The sequence below is a fragment of the Lissotriton helveticus genome, chromosome 3_1 (genome assembly GCF_964261635.1).
Source record: "Lissotriton helveticus chromosome 3_1, aLisHel1.1, whole genome shotgun sequence".
Classification (NCBI taxonomy): domain Eukaryota; kingdom Metazoa; phylum Chordata; class Amphibia; order Caudata; family Salamandridae; genus Lissotriton; species Lissotriton helveticus.
Window position 1 is genome coordinate 1,134,070,816 of NC_136061.1, and position 21,616 is coordinate 1,134,092,431.

Genomic DNA, 21,616 nt, shown 5'->3' on the forward strand with positions numbered 1-21,616 from the left:
AGTTTCATATTGTTGGCCTATCATCTCCTTCATGGCAGAAATGGTGCCCATGATGTCCTGCAAGGACGGCTCAGTTGACGCGTCCACAATGTGGTCAGAATTACTTGATCCGGGCAGGGCGGCTCCGGGGGACCCCTTCGAATGGGTGTAGCGGTCCATAACGTTAGACTGGACCGGGCCCCCACGCAGGGGCGTCTTGGTCTTCCGAGTCTCTCGGTCCCCTCTGCCTGCCATGCTAGAACTGCGTCACCAGGAGATTCACCAGGCTCGATGGAATGGCCACAGGAAAGTAAGGCTTCGGGATCAAAGAGCCGCTACTAGGGCACCACTAGGATAGGGCCAGCAGATAGGAGAATCTACCAGCCAAAGGCCAGACCGTCGTCTTGTGCCCCGAATCCAGCCCAGGCCAGGCTCCCCTGCCAGATGTCTCAGTCTGAGGCAGAAACGAAACCGAAACTTAAGAGGGGGACCCACAAGTCGAATCCCCCTGCCGTTGTTGTTCAACTCCAAGACGGCCACAGAGCCTCACCCAGTCCCGGGCGCACCTCGAAGGGTGGAGCCCGAAAGTTCGAATCACCGTAACTCCGGCACCCCGGGTCCAAATCAAATTCTAAAAGGTCCAGGGCAATCAGCTCAGCGTCCTCTACACACATCCTCGTAAAAAGTCAGGATATGTTCAGGATATCATGCCGGGAGTGGCGGGGGTCCGGGGAGCGCTGTGCTCACGCGGCCATCACGGATGCCCGCCAAGCTCCTCCTCCTTGTAGCGCATTCTTAACTGGTTGTCTGGATGTCTTTCTGCCCTCTGTCTGCTGATCGCCCCTCTAATCTAAATGCTGTATTTCCACCTGCAGTTTGATACCCCTACATATGGCTGCACTAATCTAATTCCAGCACCAAATACACCCCCCTTGATTTTTGGACCATTTGAGTCCATAACTGGCCTCCTCTTGGGCTGCGTTTCTTGTGGATAGGGACTATTTCTATTCATGGGAGGTCATTAACTAGACACCAAAACATTTAAGAACTGGTCTTCTGCACTCTAAGAAACATTTTTGGGCTAAAGTTGGATCCTAGAGCCCTGCTTGTTAGTTGGAGTTATAGTTATAAACGAAACTCCATCACTGAGGCTCAAACCCATTGACTGTTATAGCCCTACACCAAGAACAACCAAGAAACTACAGCGAAGTGTACATTTTTCGTATCAGACTTTATACTTTAAAGCAGCGATTAACAGCGATTGAGAAGAAGGTTATTGAGGATTGGGGCTAGCCAAATAGTAATTTGCCTGTTACTGTAATAGGAACATAACCAAAGTAGAAAGCATGTATGCACTGTTTAAACACAATTAGGGGTGGCGGGAGTGTTCGAGGTAAAGGAAAATAATTGACTCATTTTCTATTTCTTTACTTTTGAAGCAATCCACTGAAGATGTTTATAGCTAAATCGCAGGTGCTGCCATTTTAACAAAAGTAAATAAACAGGGACAAAAAAGCATGCAGCCCCATTCTGTGCCGCAAATAACAAAAGAAAGTTGCAGCTGCCATTGTTAGTCAAGACGTGCCATTCTGGGGACATAAAAAAAAAAATTACTTTGCAGGAGAAAACCATGTGAGAAAATAGTGCTTGAAGGTTCTAATAAAACGTACCCAGTAACACCACATGGAACAACGCATGTCATCATGGAAGGTTACAAAAAAAGAAAAGGTGGTACTTGGGAGGGACAGTGACCGGAGCCAATTAAAAAGATGGGTGGAAAGTGGGCGGAGCTTCATGCCCATATCCTGACTACAGAGTGTCTCGAAGAGACAGCACAAGTGCTGCCTAGGTGAGACCTAAAAAGTCGCTCCAAAAACAGGAGCAGTGGATGGACACAAGTACTTGCTCTAGGTGTTGGCCAAACACAAGGAGAGGCATGACGAATACATGACAAAACAAATGGAAACGCAGGTCATTATAGCGACGTGGGAGGAAACAAATTACAAGCTTGGGGTGGACTGTAGCCCCTGACAGTAAACAACATGACTCGAAGAGACACAGCATGCCATGTATAGCAGAGACCTAAAAAAAACTATAGTAAGCTCTTGGAAGTTAATCTTACTCAAGGGCGTGCACTGTTTAATTGCAAGTATACTTGTTGGTCATGATTGTATCATTTTTTTGTTTTAGGCCCTAACCATCCTCCCAACCATCCCTCCAATCTACCCCCTAATCAGGTAAGTGAAGTTCAGAATTGTTTGCTATATTCATATGTATCTTTTTGTTGGTGAAAAAAATTCAGTTGGATGTTTAAGGCTTCCACATTTATTTATCTGATCAATATTGTATTCCTTTGGGATCTAGTGCGATATAGAGATAGAGATAGAGATAGAGATAGAGATATATTCTATCTATATATATTCTATCTATATATATTCTATCTATATATATTCTATCTATATATATTCTATCTGGCTATATATATTCTATCTATCCCATCTATATATCTATCTATCCCATCTATATATCTATATATATATATATATATATATATATATATATATATATATATATATATATATATATATATATATATATATTCACTGAAAAAACCATAGGTTTCACACCAGTTATAGTTAGGTGGAAATTTTACTCTCATAAAACCATTGAAATTCCCACGTTATAGTTAGTTGGACTCACTATAACTTGCGCGTGCAATGCACTGCTGATGACGTCACATATTACATCACTCATGACATGGTCAGTGACATCACTCATGACATCACTGATGACATCTCAAATGACATGCGAGTAAAATTTCCACCTAACTATAACTGGTGTGAAACCTATGGTTTTTTCAGTGAATTTAATAGTTTTTTTAAATGCGAATTCCTAACTATAACTGGTGTGAAACCTATGGTTTTTTCAGTGAATAAATATATAATTTCTATGGCAAAATGAAACCCCTCATTTTGTTCCTTTTCAAATTAAATGTATTAAGTGTTACCACTTTATTCCAATCAAGATGACATCAGGTGTGCCATACTTTTGTCATAAGTAAGACTGTTAGCGTTCTAGGTGTTCTTTAGAACACTCTGGGGCATTCTGTCATTGGGCTATAGTTGGGCTACATCTGGCTGATATTTGGGCTACATTTGGGCTCTTTTGTCTCTGGTGGCCATCTTGGGAGACTGCATATCAGAATTTTTTTAATGAAATATAAGAGGATTTGAGAAGTCACTCAAAATGTGCCCTAATTTTTCTTTCTTCAGCACTAATCATAATCTCTGGCAAAATGAACCCCCTCATTTTGTTCCTTTGCAAATTAAATGTTTTAATTTAATCAAGATGACTTCAGGTGTGCCATACTTTTGTCATAAGTAAGACTGTTAGCGCTCTAGTTGTTCTTTAGAACACTCTGGGACATTCTGCCATTGGGCTATAGTTGGGCTACATCTGGCTGATATTTGGGCTACATTTGTTTTTTTTGGTCTCTGGTGGCCATCTTTGGGCTACATTGGGCTACATTTGGGCTCTAACATATATATAGCCCAATGTAGCCCAATATATATTTTTTCAAAGTTAATTTTCGTAAAAACCACTGGAGCATATATCTTGGGACATAGCAAAGGCACATCGTGGTGCCAGTCCCTACAATTTTGCCAAGTTTGGTGGAAATCCATTCAGCCGTTCGGGCTAAAAGTGATTCCAACCGTCCTATGGAAATTAACACAGGGAAAACACGTTTTGGGACCCCCCTTTTATCTCGGCCCCCGCTTGACGGATCCCCCGAAACTTTCAGGGAAGGAGCGGAGCGCAGCGAGGCAAAGTTAAGGAAAATTACAGGCAGATCCCTCATTCGGCACCAAAGTTATTCCCAATAGAATGTTGCGGATTTCCTATGGAAAACGATCCTAACTATAACTACCTACTGGCGACCGCCAGTAGGTAATATATATATATATATTCATACATTCCATATATATATATATATATGTATATATGTGTGTAAATCTGGTTTTCTATGTGCACGAACTTTCCTGTCAAACCCAAAATACTAACTGAACCCCTGTGCAATACCTACCTGGACTGAAGCTGACGCATTCTGGGTATTGCAGTCCACTGATACAGCGTGAACTGCCTACAGGTGTGCAGATATCCTTGGGGGCGGAGTTTGCCCTTGACCTTCAAGAGGGCGGCAGGATCTGAGCTCGTGCTGTGGGAAGCTTCCTGGACTCTTGGGCGCTGAGGAAGGCAGACAGAATTGCCGAAATGCATTCGCCATTGCAAGAATAAAAGCAGCTTCCCTAATGTTCCCCGGTGTGGTCTCTGCTCATTTTCGCAAGAAAAGATTTCCAGTTATGTGTGTATATATATATATCTATCAAGCTCCCAGTCCTGCCAAAAACGACGGGTCACTCGCGGGTGGGTGCAGTCTGCGGTGGCGGGACCCCCGCAATCACATGTAGCTCTTAATCCTCAAGATCCTCAAGATCACTTTCGGAAAACAGCACTCGTAGGCACGTTGGTATTGCTTTCTCCCGTTTTTATTTTACAGAGTCAACAAACGCGTTTCGGCTGCAAGCCTTCGTCAGTGTTCACTGACGAAGGCATGCAGCCGAAACGCGTTTGTTGACTCTCCTATTTTGAAAGTTCCGTGGTGTCCCAAAACGTGTTTTCCCCCATGCAATTTTCCATAGGAAACTTTAGACACGGCTACAGCCTGAACTGCTGAACGGAATTACCCCAAATTTGGCAAAGAGGTAGTTCTTGGTTCAGAAAGAACCCTTTTTTTTTTTTTAAATGATGTAAATCCGTTCAGTAGTTGCTGAGAAAATTATAATGAAAAACGTTTCAATATCCATGGCTGCGCAGGAACCGAGCACCCTCCCGACCTGCATGCTAATTGGCTGTCAACTCTACAAAGCAGGAAGTGTTGGCAGTCCTCTTGTGCCTCGGTAGAACCGATACAAAAGGGGGTGGTGATGGACGGAACATCCGAACCAATCAAACACTCACACCCAGTCAAAAGATCTGGGTTGAATCCATCACCATTCTTTAGCCCACTCTGCCACCCCAGTTCAGACATTTCCTTTGGTTTTTCTTTGTTCGCCCTAAGTTGGCAGAGTATGCTCAGACGTGAGTCCCTTGCTCACTTTGCCACTGGATTAAAGCAAGCCGGGCTGAAGAAGGCTGAAATGCCAGAAACCTGTCCTCGGTAGCTTGTTTCCAGGGAAGGCATGGCTTGGCAGTTCGGGCTGGACTGTTCCCATGAGGCACAGGGTCAGACTGATTTGCATATGGCCATGTCTGAACTGGGGTGGCAGAGTGGGCTAAAGAATGGTGATGGATTAAACCCAGATCAGTTTACTGGGGGTGAGTGCTTGTATTGTCAACGCTCCGACCATCATTTCCTTTGGTTTTTCTCGGTAGAACCGAGGCACAAGAAAACAGAAAAAACACGAAAAGGGGGCAGGGTAGAAACACCCTGACCCCCTAGGCCTGCTCAGGGGGGGACCCCCAAAAATTATTCTTTTTTTAAATCGCGGGATGCACATAGGATCCGCACATCGGCCGCGAAAGAAAAAAAACGAAGCGCGGGCTTCCACACTTCGTTAATAATTAGCCCCCGGGTGCAATCTTTGAATCCCGGGGGCAATCTTTGAATTGTGATGGGGCCCGAAGATCCCAGCCCCGGGGACCGCCACCCCCATGGGCTTCAAAATACATGGGTGGGGGGCTCAAAGGCCGCCCCAAGCCCCGGGTACTGACACCCCCGGGGCTTTATGACAATATATGCAGGGGGCTCACAGCCCCCCTGCAGTCCTGGGGACCGCCTGCTCAGGGGGTCCCACAAGCCAAATTGTTTTTTTTAAAAATCGTGGGATGCGCTTAGGATCCGCGCATCCGAACGCGAAAAAAACGAAGCGCGGGCTTCGTTAGTATTTAGCCCCCGGGTGGGCCAAGTCCTGGGTGCAATTTTTTTATGGTACCAGCCCCAGGGGACCACCACCCCCGGGTTTTTAACAATTATGTGGGGGTGGGCTCGCAGCCCCCCAGCCCTGGGGACCGCCTCCCCACGGGGCTACAAAAAAAGACATGGGTGGGGGGCAGAGTGTTGTAAAAAGTGGCGTGGCCTCTGAACACCTCTGAACCTTAAGGATTGAGGAGGAATTAATTGCCCAACTTAAAACGCGCCACAGGACGGGTTTGCAGACATGTCACCTCAGGCCCCGCCCCCTTCCTCTACCATTGTGCAAACGCGCCCGTGGCGAGTTGTAAGTTGGGGAATTGATTCTCTTTCAATACGGAGGGTCCCTGAGGGCCAACTTGCCCAACAGGTATCTCCAGTATGCACCAGGGTGCAACACAGCTCTGGCGATTACTGGAGGTACCTAGTGGGCTAGTTTGACCCTAGGGACCCTCTGGATTCAAGGGGACTTAATCTCCCAACTTAAAACTGCCACATGGTGTTATAGTGATGTAATATGTGACGGCATCAGCAGTACATTGCGGGCGCACGAGTCCTAGCTAGCTGAACTAACTATAACGGGGGAATTTCAATGGTTTTGTACGAGTGATATGTCCAGCTAACTAGAACGCCCCTGGAACCTATGGTTTTTTCAGTGAATTTCTAAGGTTTTTTAAATGCTAATCCCTAACTATAACGTGCCTGAAACCTATGTTTCTTTTCAGTGAATACACATATATATATATATATATATATATATATATATATATATATATATATATATATATATATATATATATATATATCAATATAGACCGAAAATGTTACGCTTTAGTTTTCACCAGTAGTTGTTGCGCACTGACAATGTCTAGATTTTGTCAAGTAGTTGAAGCTGTAGCTAATGCAAATATGATGAATTGATAACACAGCAGGAATTTTTTAATCACTGATGCTTTGTTTTGCTTTTAGCCCCCGCATCCAGCAGTTCCTGCTCCACAGCCAATGAATGCTGTCAACAGTTCTGTAAGCGAAGAACAGAAACCTAAACAAGTACACCTTTTTTAATGTTGAACATAATTTCCATGTTAACTATTTGTTAAACTTTTTTTTTGTGACAGGGTATTTATTACACTAACTTTGATTTTATTTGTGACAGAAGTCTGTGTGGACTGAACATAAATCTCCTGATGGAAGAATATACTTTTATAACATTGAAACTAAGCAGTCGACATGGGAAAAGCCAGATGAGCTTAAATCACCTGCTGAGGTAATGTTGTTAAGATTCCCAGATCAGTAGTTGAAATGGATGGAAGTACATTTTGATGCCCATGTTAGACCATTGCTAGGTGTTGCGCTCTTAATATTTTTGTTCAGCAAATGTAAAATGAGCATTGCAGAAGGAACATTCTAAACATTTCTTGTACGTTTCCTGCATGTATCAACTGAAAGCCTACAGTTGGAGCTAGAAATTGACATGTTGGCTTATGCCTCTCTCTTAACAATAGTAACAAATAGTATAGTATGCTCTGTTCATCTACGTATATGCCACTGCATTTTTTTCTTGTTCTAAATATTTTTAGGTTTCCTACCACGGCCTAAATATTTATGCACACCCCGCACACCACACCGCCTCCCCTTTACCCCCCACACACATTTTACCCACTGGCAGTCACCAGTAGGTAGTTATAGTTAGGACCTAGTTAGGTGTCCTTTGACAAATCTTCACAGTTTTAAAACTGATTTGCTGCTCTCTTCAGCTGCTAATCTTGAAAGTTTCAGGCTAATCAGTGTAGCGGCAGCTGAGAACCAGGGGGTGCTTAAAAGCGCGTCTTCCCCATTTTAATTCCAATAGGGACTTTAGATACTGCTGCAGCCGGAACTGCTGAACTGAATTGCAGCAAATTTGGCTGGAAGGTAGATGTTGGTCCAAGGAAGTGCCTATTTGTGATTTGGTGTATATCCGTACAGTAGTTGCAGAGTTATTTAAAGGTTTTTCAGATATACAACTGGGGACGCAGAGGATCTGTGACCCTACCCAGATCTCGTGCTGAGATTCAATTGGCTGGCAACACTTCAAACCAGGAAGTGTTGGCTGACATCTTGTGACTTGGTTGAACCGAGTCACAGGAATAGTAATTAAAAACAAAGAAAAGGAGGCAGGGTAGAAACATCCTGACCCCCCTGGGCTTCTGGGAAGAGGGGGTTGGGGTTGTGCGGGGTAGGGTTCCCACAGGGACCCTGCAGGGCCAAAAAAAGCATTAAAAGTATAATTTTGTGGAGTCCGGATGGATCCATGACACCTGCTGATAATTTAAAAAGAAAACTAAGTGCGGCCTCGCGCGCTTTGTAATCGGCCCCCGGGTGGGCCAGATTCCGGGGGTAAGTGTACACTACTTAGGAGGCGGGCTCACGGGGCCCCCTCCTTGGAACATTAAAACTGCCACCTCCTCAGGTAAAATTCAACATGAATGCAGGGTGGGGCTGCACGCCTACCCACCGCCTCGTTGGGGTGGTGATGGGGGGGGGGTGTCTCTCCCATCTCCCCCATAGCCCTAGGATCCTCCAATTCTCTGGGGCTGTGTTCTGCAATGGAGCCCCTCTCCAGGAGCCATAGATGACCCTGGGGACTGCCACCCCCCCAGGGCCAGCTATGTCCCGGGGTGCCCTCCCCGGGGACATTGCAGTTTGCTATGGCTTCTTCCGCCAAGCCATAACAAACGCTACTCTGCTTCGAGAAAGGAAGAGCAGAAAATGCTCTTTCTTACTCAAAGCAGAGCAGAAATGCTTTTGGACAGAGTGAACTGAATGTTTAGTAGCTCTCTCTGCCAGATCCCCACATCCTGAGGAAGCAAGAATTTGGGACAGAGACTGCGGGAGCCTTCAGGCCCCCACCACCCGCAGTCCCCTTGGTGAGTGGTTGCCACGGAGCCACTCACTTAACTGGGCAGCCCCCACCCCCTCCTCTGTAAAAGACTGCCAGGGGATGGGGTCCTTGGGGCCGAAATCGGCCCAGGAAAGGTGGGCCATGCACCCCTTCCTTTAATTTTATTTTTTTACACCTCCGGTAAGTCGCCAGATGCTACACGCCTTTCACCACCACTCTGCAAACCCGCCTTCTGGCTCATTGTTGGTTGGGGGATGAATTCCCCTTGGATGCAGAGGGTCCATGGGCTCCAGGATACCCTTCTGTTACCTCCAGTAAGTCGGAGACAGCTGGATTGCTGAGAGGAGTTGGAGGCTGTTAGAAATGGGGGTCTTTAGTTGGCAAGGGCTTTCACCTTTGTCCAAGTCGGGACCCTTTTCCTAGTCAGGATAAGGAATTTAAACTCCTAAAATAACCCATGCTCACCCCCTTGGTAGCTTGGCACGAGCAGTCAGGCTTATCTTAGATGCAGTGTGTAAAGCATTTGCACATAACCGACAGTAATAGTGTAAGCACTACAAAAGGACACCACACCAGTTTAGGAAAATAGCCAATATTTTTATATACAAAACCAAAAACGAGAAGAATCCACACTATAGCACTTAAAAATCTACAGTTATCAAAATACGCTTTAAAAACAGGTCCTTGATGTTGATAGCTCCGTCCGGGGCTATCACGGTGTCGTGAGCAAACCAATCCAAACAGTTCAGGCAGGTCGCAGCGTTGCGGACCAGCTACGGTGTCGGGAAGACCCGCAAACAGTACTTGTTAGAGATGCAGGGCGCCAAGGCCCTTGAAGTCGCTCACATTGCAGGTCAAGTTACTTTCTGTTTGGATCAGGAACGCTGGCGTCGGCAGGCATCTGGTGTGGCGTGCGGTGCCCTCAGGTCGCGGTGCGAGCAGCGTTTCAGTGGCGGCGTCAGATGGAGTCGTCTGTGAGAACAGGTTCGCGGTGCAAAGTGAAGGCGGTGCTAGTTACAGTGCTGGCAGGTCACGTGCTAACAGCAGCGTCCTCATTGCTGAAGCGCTGTTGTCGGCTGACGGACGGGAGTCCATGGTGCCGGCGTCGGTAGACCAAGGCTGCGATGCGGGACGAAGGTGGTGCGTCGTGTAACTTTACGAGCGGTGCCCTCGAACCACGGCGCAAGCAGTGGTGTCTATATCGGCATGGAGCGGCGGCGGGGAGGCCAAGGCGTCGCTATGAAGCGAGGTGGTGCGGAGTGCGGTGCCCACAGGTCGCGGTACGAGCAACGGCTCTGTGTTGGCTTCAGCAGGCGGGGTCTGTGAGACAAGGGTCGCGTTGCTCTCTTCGGTGCCCAGGCTTCGACGTGAAGCGAGGCAGTGCGGAGTCCACAGGTCGTGGTGCGAGCAGCGTCTCGGTGGTGGCGTTGGCAGGCTTCGTTGGTGAGACCAGGGTTGCGGTGCAGCAGTGCCTTCAGGACACTGAGTCGGCAGCAGCGTTGTAGACGTAGTCTAGTTGCTTTTCTTCTGTCGCAGCACAAAGCACACAGTCCCCAGTGCTGAGGGCAGAAGAGGCTGAAGTCTTTGTTGTTCCTGAGACTTGTTGAACAGGGGGCAAGCTCTACCTCAAGCCCTTGGAGAGGCTCACAAAGTAGATTGCAGAAAGTTCAGTCCAGTCCTTTCACTGCCCAAAACAGAAGCAGCCATTGCAGGCCTACACAGAAAGTGGTAGTTCCTCCTCACAGCCAGGTCTTCTTCTTGGCAGTCTTCTTGATCCAAAACAGTTCTAACATTCAGGGGTCTGGGCCCCAGTATTTTTTTTCAAAAATCCTTTGATCCTCTAGGCAGAGTGTGTCTGTGCCCAGCCAGAACCAGTTTTGCTTTCTCTGGTGTGATTTCCTGGCAGGGGGTGGCGACTGCATTGCCAGAGGCAGACCAGGCCCTTTGAGGTACTAGGACATCTCCTCCCTCTTCCCCCATCGCAGCCCATGCCTATTCAGCCCTTTCCTAACCTACCTAGAATATCGGGAGCCACCCTTGCTTTCTAACCAACTGCCATTCAAAACCCAGACAGGCAATCCACATTCCAGCAGAGGCACACGGGATGACTGAGCAAGAAAATACCTACTTCCTAAAAGTGGTATTTTCAAACACAGAATGAAAAAATCACCTTTAGTAAAATATGCATCGTTAGAATCTGAGTTCAGGCATACAAAATTTTATTTTCCCACCTAGTTCCCAGGGCCAGTTATGTTTATAAGATGTTATAAATAAACTTCCCATTCTGTCCTATGGGGAACAGGTAGCCTTGCAATAGTGAAAAAATAAAATGGGCTGTAATTCACTATCAGGACATGCCACACACACCTCGGCATGTCCTCCCTTTCACATACACTGCACCCTGCCCACAGGGGTACTTTGGGCATGTAAGAAAAGGGAAGGTTAGGGACTGGCCAGTGTGTGCACGGGCCAAGTCGACATGACAGTTACAAACTGCACGCAGACTCTGCAATGGCAGGACTGAGGTACCTTTTCCCGGCTACTCTAGCGGGTGGCACAATCCGTGCTGCAGGCCCACGCGTAACATTTGGTTTCCAGGCCCTGGCACACTCGATGCACTTTACTAGGGGCTGACAAGAAAACCAAACAGCCAATCATGGAAAACCCAATCCATAACCTACTTTACCACAGGAGCACTTGCACTTTACCACTGATAAGCAGTGCGAAAAGTGCGCAGAAACACTACGCCAGCAAAAACAGTCTCAAAACCGGAAGGGCAGAAATCAAAAACTCAGGGAAACACTCCAAAAGATGCCAAGTCTAACAGAGTTTTGTATGTACAACAGTAGCAAACACCCGTCAACCGTGTTGGGATTGGGGTAGAAAGTATGATATACAAACATATAATATCCCAACTGGTATTATTTAAAGGCAATTAGAAATGATATGTTTACAACATTATCAAAAGGAAGTAAGGAGACTTATTTTTGGTTATTACACTTGCTCATGGCATCCTTTTATGTAGGAATATAAGGAAAGGAAGGAAAACAAGGCAATTGGCAGTTGTGACCGCACTGCACTTAAGCAATTAAAACAATGGATGGCAACCCAAATTGTACTTGGTGCTAGGTGTGCATGAGTGAAGAACACGGTAGCGGCGCAAGTGACAAAGTGATCAGCGAGGACGGCGCGAAGTGACTGGTGCAGAGATATATACAGTGATTAAATGACGACAAAGGATTTCTCAGTGGCTTGAAGAGTACATTTCTATTTGTATTGTTCATAAATCACTTTGTATGAAGCGCCTATGATCGCGCTGAACGGTCGACGGCGTTTTCGATCCACTTGAATTGGGATCTTCTTCAGGACTGGGTTGGTGGCAGTGCTGTACAAGGGGGTAAAGAAAAGGGGAATGAAGGTGCGGGCGCAGTGCTCTGTATCTGGGAGGGGAGGGCTACTGGAGCGCCAGGCGGTGCGCGGTATCTGGGAGGGGATGGCTACTGGAGCGTCAGGCGAGTTGGGCAGTGGAGGGGGTCCTTTTGATAATGTTGTATACATATAATTTCTAATTGCCTTTGAATAATACCAGTTGGGATATTATAAGTATAAGTCTAACAGAGGCCATGTCCCCTTTCTCCACCACTGTGGAAACGCTTCTATATATACACACAGAAAATATCTCACCAAGTTGTGGTGAAGAAATCGAGCCAATCCGGATCAACGTGTTTAAAACATTTTCTTTATTTCATCAGAAGATTTGATAACTCGTTTCGTCCTCTCCAGGTTTTGGTCACATGACCACAGTTTCATAATAGTTCATTTTAATACTACATCACACAAGACACGCCTTAACGAAAACAGTGAAGAGGCTTTCATATCTTAGTCCGTTTAACAAGCAAAATGGTGTTCTATTGCACAATTGTAAATAGTTTCCTAGACTTAATAGCCAGTCGAGAAAAACAGTGAGAAAGTACAACAATTATAATCCATAACAATAGAAAGCCTTGTTTCTGTGACACGAATGCTTGGGAAGAAATCACTTCCCACTGGAAGAAGCCCATGAATTACCTACCTACCACTCTCAGCGCTTACAACAACGAAGCATCCTTTGGGGCTCCAACTCATGTTTTACACTATTAATAGATGCCTACATATACAACAAAGGACAAAAACAATTGTGGCACCATTAGGCGCACTAACCACCCTGAGCTACCAACAGCTTTGCTCTCATCTCCGAATGAATAGGTAAAACAATGGTGCACAACAAGTTTCCCCTTACAGAGTCTCTGAACAAGTATAGAACAGCAAATTGCAGGTGCAGTGATGCCTCTGACCAAATGGGGAACTACAGTGTAGATTCATCCTCTTCCTTTGTGCAGGTGTATTGCAGCCGCACATACTCTTGTCATTCCTTGCCATGCACAGCAAGTCTGAATAGTCTCCATGCATGGTCCACACCTTGCCTAACAGCATTATGTTAGAACAGATTGAGCAGTGAGAGGAGTACTGAAAGCCATTCCCATGGTACAGGTTCACCAAGAAACTGAACCTGGTTCGGCTTTCAAAGTGCTCTACTACAAGTTGGGTAAATGCTGCCAACTCATTCTTAGTCTGTCAACGTTCTCTAATTTCTTTATTGCTGTAAAACAGAATGACCCCTCTCCTCCTCACATACCGTCCATTCTAAACCTCCAGTGCACCTGTACCATGCTCGACTTTGTCAAAAGTTGCACTTTTTAACCCAGGGTTTTTATAGAATTGGCTTCTGTCTTCCCGGATCTTTTTACTTTAGTAAGGCACAGGGGTTGCCAGCTGCGTTGCATAAACTTCTTTCCTGCTGGTCAGGACAATTACACAGTTGAGGAGTAAGATGTGTACTTGATTAAGTGGGTGTAAACGGTGCACAATTCTTTGTTCACTGCTCTTGTTTATTCACTGTCACTAACAAATGTGTTGGTTTTTAACCCATTCGCTGCTAGGCTTCCCCATCCAGTGCTGAGCCTTTTTCGACTATTTGGGGTAGTTTGCGCTTAGGGCTCCATAACTTTTTTTTTTCTAGATAAGGTATCCATGCAAAATCTGCGTCCTTTTTCCCCCAACATCCTCTGGATTCTAAAGGTACCCAGGGTACACCTAGGTCTCCTGATAGAAATGATACCTCATTTGTGTGAGTGGGGGTGAGAAAGTGCCTCTTTTGACATGGTTAACCCCCACTTTTTTGCTTGTACATTGTTGTGGTTATAACTGTATTGCACAGGGTCCCTGCCAACCAGGTTCCAAGTGCCAGTGCGTCCTCCTTAAAAACATAACCACAATTGGTACTTCTGCCCTTTTATAGTCCCTAGTAAACAGTACCCTGCGTACCTATGGCCTTAAAGCTAAAGAGGGTCCCTTGGGACTCTTACTAGGATCATGCCACTGCCCTTGCAGCCAGCTTGCCCCTGTGAGGTGAAAGTCTACAAAGTCGACATAGCACCCTGGGTGCCATGCCAGCCAGCTCTGCCTGAAGGTATAGGTAAGTCACCCCTCAAGCAGACCTTACAGTCCTAAGGCAGGGTGCACTATACCACAGGTGAGGGAATATCTAAATGAGTAGATATGCCCCTATAATATTAATTCAATTCATAAATATTGAAAGTACCAGGGAAGCCTTAAGGAGTACATCTGCTGGAAACTCGACAACTCGAGTCCCAGCACCATGATGGCTTCATTGAAACCAGGAGTGTTTGGTACCGAACAACTCCTTGTAATAAATTCACACTGATGCCAATGAGATTTATTAAATCATGTACTCTGAGAACACCTCAGAGGTGTCCCCTGAAAACCTACGGATCCTGGCGTGGTCAGTAACTTGCTTTAGGTAGCCTGCCACACACAGACATGTTTCTGGACCCCAGGGTGGAGAGCATCTGCTCTCTGGGACCAGAAACCATGCACATCCTGGGCGGAGGTGTCACACCTTCTCCCCCAGGATGGGCACAGTACTCGAAGGGGAAGCTTCAAAGACCTGCCACCTTGGTAATGTGACTCCCAGCCTCTGCTGCTAGCAGCAGGTGGCAGCCCCTGCTTTACTCCCCCCCCCCCCCCCCCCCCGGTTTTGATAGGAACTCCTAGAAAGACTTGGAGGTGTGGCCACCTTTGCCAACTCCACCCTGCTGGTGGAGGAGGCAAAGTTAAACACACTTTTCGGTCCCCTCCATCTTGAAGATGAAGGGACTCCTCCAATCAGGGCTAAAACTGTGCTCCCTCCTACAGGAGAGTGGCATAACAGAGGTTGTAGTCACCCCAGGTGAGAAACCGTTTGGCCCTACCTGTTACTCCCCTAAAATGCCTCCTAAGTCTTATTCAGGAAGCTCCCTCAGACCTTGAAACTAGTTATCTTTGACCGAAGGACGAAGAAGACACTGTGCAGTGAAGCCTGAAGATGACTACTGACTTGGTCCCAGTCCTACCTGCTGTTCTCCTGCTTCAAAGACCTTGCAAGAACACTAGGCCTGTCCTGCAGCCAGTGACTTTCAGAAACCTAATGAAGACTGCCTGAGCTTTGACTAAGACTAGAACTCCAGAGGACAGTGGTTCTGTCCCCAAGAAACCTACGCAAAGGTCTCCAGTGCCCTATGGATCCGCGAGTTCTGCTCACTCTGTGTCCTACAAACCTGGCCCATGTCCAAGTGTACCATTGACCCATAACAGGTTCCCCAGAAATCCTGACCTCGAGCCCAGCATTGGCTGACCCCTCCTTGACTCCACAATGAGGCCATGCAGCCTGAATCAGGAAGCTTACCCTGACTGCAAACCGCTTTTGTAAGAAGACTCCGATGTCTAAATGCGCCCCTGCACCCTAAGCCTCTTGGTCTTGGGGAGCTGAACCAATGGTGCCTCTACATCTCTACTTACCTCTGCTGTTATTACTCTCCCTCCTGCAACCTCCGATGCGACACCTGCAGCCTACTTGCCTGAAGAAAATGGGCACCTTATGTGGATCATGCACCTTGTACCTGCCAACCTCTGCCAACTCCACCGGAGGGGTGGAGTTGGCAGATGTGGGCACACCTCTCTCCTCACTTGGTTTTCCCGCTGGTTCTCCCACCCAAAGTGGGGGTCCGAACCAGTGGGGACCAGTTGCTAAAAGCAGCAATTGGCCTGGGGAAGCTCACAAAGGCGACAAGCCTTTGAAGCTTCCCCTTCGTGAACCCTGCCCATCCTGGGGGATGAGGCTTGGCACCTCGTCTCAGGATGTGCATTGTTTCAGGCCCCGGAGAGCGGCATGATCTCGACCCAGGGGGTCCAGAAACATGTCTGGTGGTGGCAGCTTGAAGCAGCCACTCAGCCAGGACACTAGAGGTGGGTTAGTTTTCAGGTGGACTCTCTAAGATGACCTCTGTGCATTTTTCATTAATGAGCTGAGATGTTTGATACTAAACTTCTCAGTTTTCAGTGTAGCCATTATGGTGCTGTGGAGTTCGTAATGACAAACTCTCACCACCATATAATCTTAATAGCAGCTCTGCACTTACAATGCCTAAAAATGGACTTAGACACTGTAGGGGTAAAGGGCTCATGCACCTGTACCCTCACCACTGCTATAGTGCACCCAGCTAGAGGGGTGACTGATCTATGCCAGGGCAGTGGGTTGTAGGCATGTCACACAGGGATGTGTGCCATATCGACTCTTCACTTTGTTCTGCACCAAACATGCAGTCTGCATTGAAACCTTTTAAAAAAACTGTTATTGCTGATTTTACGAGCACGTCCTGAAACCTTTTAAAAATTGTATTTTTCACTGCTTGCACCTACCTGCACTTTCTTGCCCTCGTGACCCCGTTCCGCCCCGGCTTCTGTGCCGTTTGTGCGGAGGGTCAGCTCGAGGAGCGGTACTTCTTGCCTCGTGGCACCACTTCCGCCCTGCACGAACCTTTGCAGGTTAGCGCTCTAGTGCTGCCGAGCCTGCAGCCTATTTAGACCGCGCTTTCATCTCCCTGCCTCACAGACATACGCGGCGACCCAGGCTGCGGCGGTGTGTTGTTGTGGCCTAATGTAAAAATTGTATGTGAGTGCTGATCTTAAGAGCACGCATTTAAACCTTTTAAAAACTGTTATTGCTGATTTTACGAGCACGTCCTGAAACCTTTTAAAAATTGTATTTTTCACTGCTTGCACCTACCTGCACTTTCTTGCCCTCGTGACCCCGTTCCGCCCCGGCTTCTGTGCCGTTTGTGCGGAGGGTCAGCTCGAGGAGCGGTACTTCTTGCCTCGTGGCACCACTTCCGCCCTGCACGAACCTTTGCAGGTTAGCGCTCTAGTGCTGCCGAGCCTGCAGCCTATTTAGACCGCGCTTTCATCTCCCTGCCTCACAGACATACGCGGCGACCCAGGCTGCGGCGGTGTGTTGTTGTGGCCTAATGTAAAAATTGTATGAGTGCTGATCTTAAGAGCACGCATTGAAACCTTTTAAAAAACTGTTATTGCTGATTTTACGAGCACGTCCTGAAACCTTTTAAAAATTGTATTTTTCACTGCTTGCACCTACCTGCACTTTCTTGCCCTCGTGACCCCGTTCCGCCCCGGCTTCTGTGCCGTTTGTGCGGAGGGTCAGCTCGAGGAGTGGTACTTCTTGCCTCGTGGCACCACTTCCGCCCTGCACGAACCTTTGCAGGTTAGCGCTCTAGTACTCCCTCACCCCACTACTTAATGGCAGTATGGAGGCAGCGCAGCGGACGAGCGCAGCGGGAGCGCCGACTTCGCGCACAAGTCAAGCCCGTCTGCGCCCATCCGCGGCCGACCAGGCCCAGGGCCCAGTCGTAATGCCCATTTTTATTCCTATTCCTTCTCTGATCTTCTGAGTCTTAACACATCAGGACCTATCCCTACCCGCGCCGTTAACGCGGCCCAGACATGTGGCATTCTCATTCCTTCCGCCTGCTCGGCACTGACCCCTCTCCACGATTCGTCCCCCTCTGTCCCACAAATCTCCATCTCTTTGTCAATCTTCTATCTCAACACCCGTTCCCTTATTCGCCACCAGCTTGAGGTGTTTCAATTATTGATTCAAAGCTCTATCGATATTCTCCTCCTGGCAGAGACCTGGATCACTGAAGATTCCGCCCCTGATATTCTCGCTGCTATCCCTCCGGGATACTATATTATGCACAGCAACCGGCCTGCTGGGAAGACTGGTGGCGGAGTGGCGGCTATTATCCGCTCTGAACATGTTTTTTCTGAGATCTCGGTAAACTCCATTCCGAAAACTGAACTATTGGCACTAAAATTCACCTCCCCTAAATCTTCCTTTGTTTGTGTCCTTGTATACCGACCCCCGGACTCTATGCCTCTCTTTCCCCAACTCTTCAGCGACGCAATCGCTCATTTAGCAATTAACCACGCTAATATCGTGGTAATTGGAGATTTTAATTACTGGCCAGCTGATGCCCATGAAAATCATTCGTCGGTGGAATTCACAGACCTTCTTACAGGCATGAATCTTACCCAACACATTCACACCCCCACCCATCTGAAAGGTCATATTCTTGACCAAGTTTGGACCTCTAACCTCGATATATCACCTCCTTCGGTTTTCCCTTGCTCCTGGTCTGATCACTATTTCATTTCCTTCCACTTACATTTGCACACCCTCTGTCCCCCTCCCCGTCCCACCAACAACAACTGGAAAAGGGCCAACTTGCCTGACTTTCTTGACTCACTGATCTCTACCGCACCCCTGTCGTCGACCTCATTAGAGCATCAGGCTGACAATCTTGATGAATGGCTGCAACAGGCTAGCGATGAAGTTGCCCCTCTTAAAAAAATTTAAAATTAAGCGCCCCCATGACGCCCAACGTTGGTTCACGGACCAACTCAAAGCAGAAAAACTCGCACTGCGACAATCTGAACGCCGCTGGCGTCGCCATTACGACCCTCTGCTTAAACTAGCCTACATCGAGGCCTTGAAATCCTACAAACGATTAATCTTGGATGCCAAGACGGCATACTTTTCTCAAAAAATTCTGAACTCCAATAATAAAACTAAGGATATTTTCTCAATTGTAAATGAGCTCTCCATGCCAGATAGAGTCACCCTCCAACCGCAGCCGACTCAAACCCTCTGCGATTCACTCAATTCTTATTTTACAGATAAAATAATCACAATAAAAAATAATATTCCATCTCCGGCTTCCCCCACTTCTCCTTCTCTTCCCCCCACAAATGCCAATATCCTTACAGAGTTCCCTCCTATATCCTTAGAAGAGTTCACTAATCTTCTTCATAAAGTCAGTTCGGGCTCCCCCAACGACTGCTGCCCCCCGCAGGTCTTAAAAGAAGCCTTCCTTGCTTGCCCAGGTCCCCCTTTGGCACTACTCAACAACTCCCTTGCCACCGGGAAGGTTCCATCTTCTTTTAAGCAAGCTGCAGTTTTACCTATATTAAAGAAATCTACCGCAGACCCCTTAACACTCAGCAACTACAGACCCATCTCTCTCCTACCTTACTTAGGAAAGATCCTGGAGACCTTTGTTACCTGCTGTTTGAGCTCTTTTATAGAGCAATCTTCCTTCTTAGACCCCCAACAAGCAGGATTTAGACCCCTCCACTCCACCGAGGTGGTCATTGTAGCTGTCATGGACACCCTCAGGAAAGGTGCGGATAAAAACACTCCTCAAGCCCTTGTCCTATTAGACCTCTCGGCAGCTTTCGACACGGTCGATCACACTCTTTTGATCGACCGTGTCCACAACGCTGGCATTCAGGGAGTGGCCCTTGACTGGCTCAGATCTTTTCTCCATCAACGCTCTCAGTCCGTTCACCTATCCTCCTTCTCCGCTTCTTACACTTCCCTTCCTGGTGGAGTTCCACAGGGCTCAGCACTTTCTCCTCTTCTTTTTAATTTGTACCTCCAACCTTTATTAGCTTCCCTCCGTAATTCCCCGGTCACAATTTTTAATTACGCCGATGACCTTGAGTTAATTTTCCCCATAGATTCCCTCCCTTCTTCCCGCACTAATTTTCAGACCACCATGATGACCATTGCGGAGTGGATGCACCACAGCCACTTAAAGCTGAACCCCACAAAAACTGAGCTCGTCCTGGTAGGAGGCCCCAATCATCCCTGGAACTCCACGTTTTGGCCAACTTCTTTGGGGCCAGCACCCTCTCCCGTGAGCTCAGTCAAAAGCCTGGGGGTGATTATTTCTGAGGACCTATCAATGCGACCCCAGATCAACGCGGTCACATCTGCCTGCTTCTTCCATCTCAGGCGGATCCGCAAGATCAGCAGGTATTTCAGTAAAGAAGCCCTGACCCAAGTTGTCATTGCGCTCATCACCTCCAGGCTCGATTACGCCAATATTCTTTATGAAGGGATTCCTGCTTGCCACCTTCAACGGCTGCAGTTGGTGCAGAATCAGGCCGCCCGCCTGATTTTCCACCAGCCTAAGCACCAACATGTCACTCCCCTCCTTCGTAGCCTACACTGGCTCCCGGTATCCAAACGCTGCACCTTCAAACTGGCATGTACCACCTTCAAAGCCCTATCAGATGCAGCGCCCGTTTTCATTTCTTCGGTTTTGTCCCGTCATATCCCTACGAGAGCCCTTCGCTCAGCCTCATTAAACCTCCTCGTGGTTCCTAGATTTAAAAGGAAAAAGCACGGTGGTCTGAGCTTTTCCGTCCTGGCCCCCTCCACTTGGAACTCCCTTCCCCTTCCCCTTCGTCTCTGTTCAAAGCTTGACTGCTTTCGCAGACTTCTAAAAACTCTGCTCTTCCAAGCTGCATTTGACTAAACCTCCTGCTTCCGGTCCACGCCATTTGTCTATCAGCGCCAAGAAACCAATGGTGATAGAGCGCGTTACAAATGTTTTTAATAATAATAATAATAATCTGCAAAGGCAGTGTGTGAGTGTAGTGGTACAGGACCTCTAAGGATGGCACAATAAGTGCTGCAGCCCTTAGAGGCCTTTCCTGGTCACAGTGCCCTGGGTACCTGTGGTACTGTTTACCAGGGGCTGACCTGTGGCCAGAGATGCCAATTGGATTTAGGCTTCAATGCAGTTTTAGGGTAGGAACATAGGCCCTGGGCACCTGATTAGCAGGAGCCCAGGGCACACTCTGAGTACATCAGCAATTCACCAAAAAGTGGGGGCAACAATGCAGAAAGAGGGCACTTTCTCACAATATCACATTACAATCACAAATGCAAATAATGACACACAATAAGTTATTACGAAACACTATGAAGTCTGCCCATCACTATCCAAATGCTATACACACAAACAGCACCAGCCAGAAGCCAGTTGATGCACACTGCCAGCACAATCCTCACTTCAAACACACCATCAGCCAAGCGCCAGCCCGCGCTCACTGCCAGCCAAGCGCCAGCCCGCGCTCACTGCCAGCCAAGCGCCGGCCCGCGCTCACTGCCAGCCAAGCGCCGGCCCGCGCTCACTGCCAGCCAAGCGCCGGCCCGCGCTCACTGCCAGCCAAGCGCCGGCCCGCGCTCACTGCCAGCCAAGCGCCGGCCCGCGCTCACTGCCAGCCAAGCGCCGGCCCGCGCTCACTGCCAGCCAAGCGCCGGCCCGCGCTCACTGCCAGCCAAGCGCCGGCCCGCGCTCACTGCCAGCCAAGCGCCGGCCCGCGCTCACTGCCAGCCAAGCGCCGGCCCGCGCTCACTGCCAGCCAAGCGCCGGCCCGCGCTCACTGCCAGCCAAGCGCCGGCCCGCGCTCACTGCCAGCCAAGCGCCGGCCCGCGCTCACTGCCAGCCAAGCGCCGGCCCGCGCTCACTGCCAGC

At 48.1% G+C, this 21,616-nt stretch overlaps 1 protein-coding gene across 4 annotated transcripts in view; it reads left to right on the forward strand.

Moving 5' to 3' along the window:
- The window catches only part of PRPF40A (pre-mRNA processing factor 40A), an 879,874-nt gene that overhangs the window by 112,353 nt on the left and 745,905 nt on the right, over positions 1 to 21,616 (forward strand). For 2 of the 4 annotated variants that reach the window (XM_078681728.1, XM_078681731.1), the window contains exons 6-8: positions 2,170 to 2,216; positions 6,920 to 7,000; positions 7,107 to 7,217. In XM_078681728.1, the coding sequence (XP_078537854.1) occupies positions 2,170 to 2,216; positions 6,920 to 7,000; positions 7,107 to 7,217 (239 nt within the window). The remainder of the gene's footprint in view (positions 1 to 2,169; positions 2,217 to 6,919; positions 7,001 to 7,106; positions 7,218 to 21,616) is intronic. The other 2 variants (XM_078681729.1, XM_078681732.1) reach the window with 1 other exon arrangement.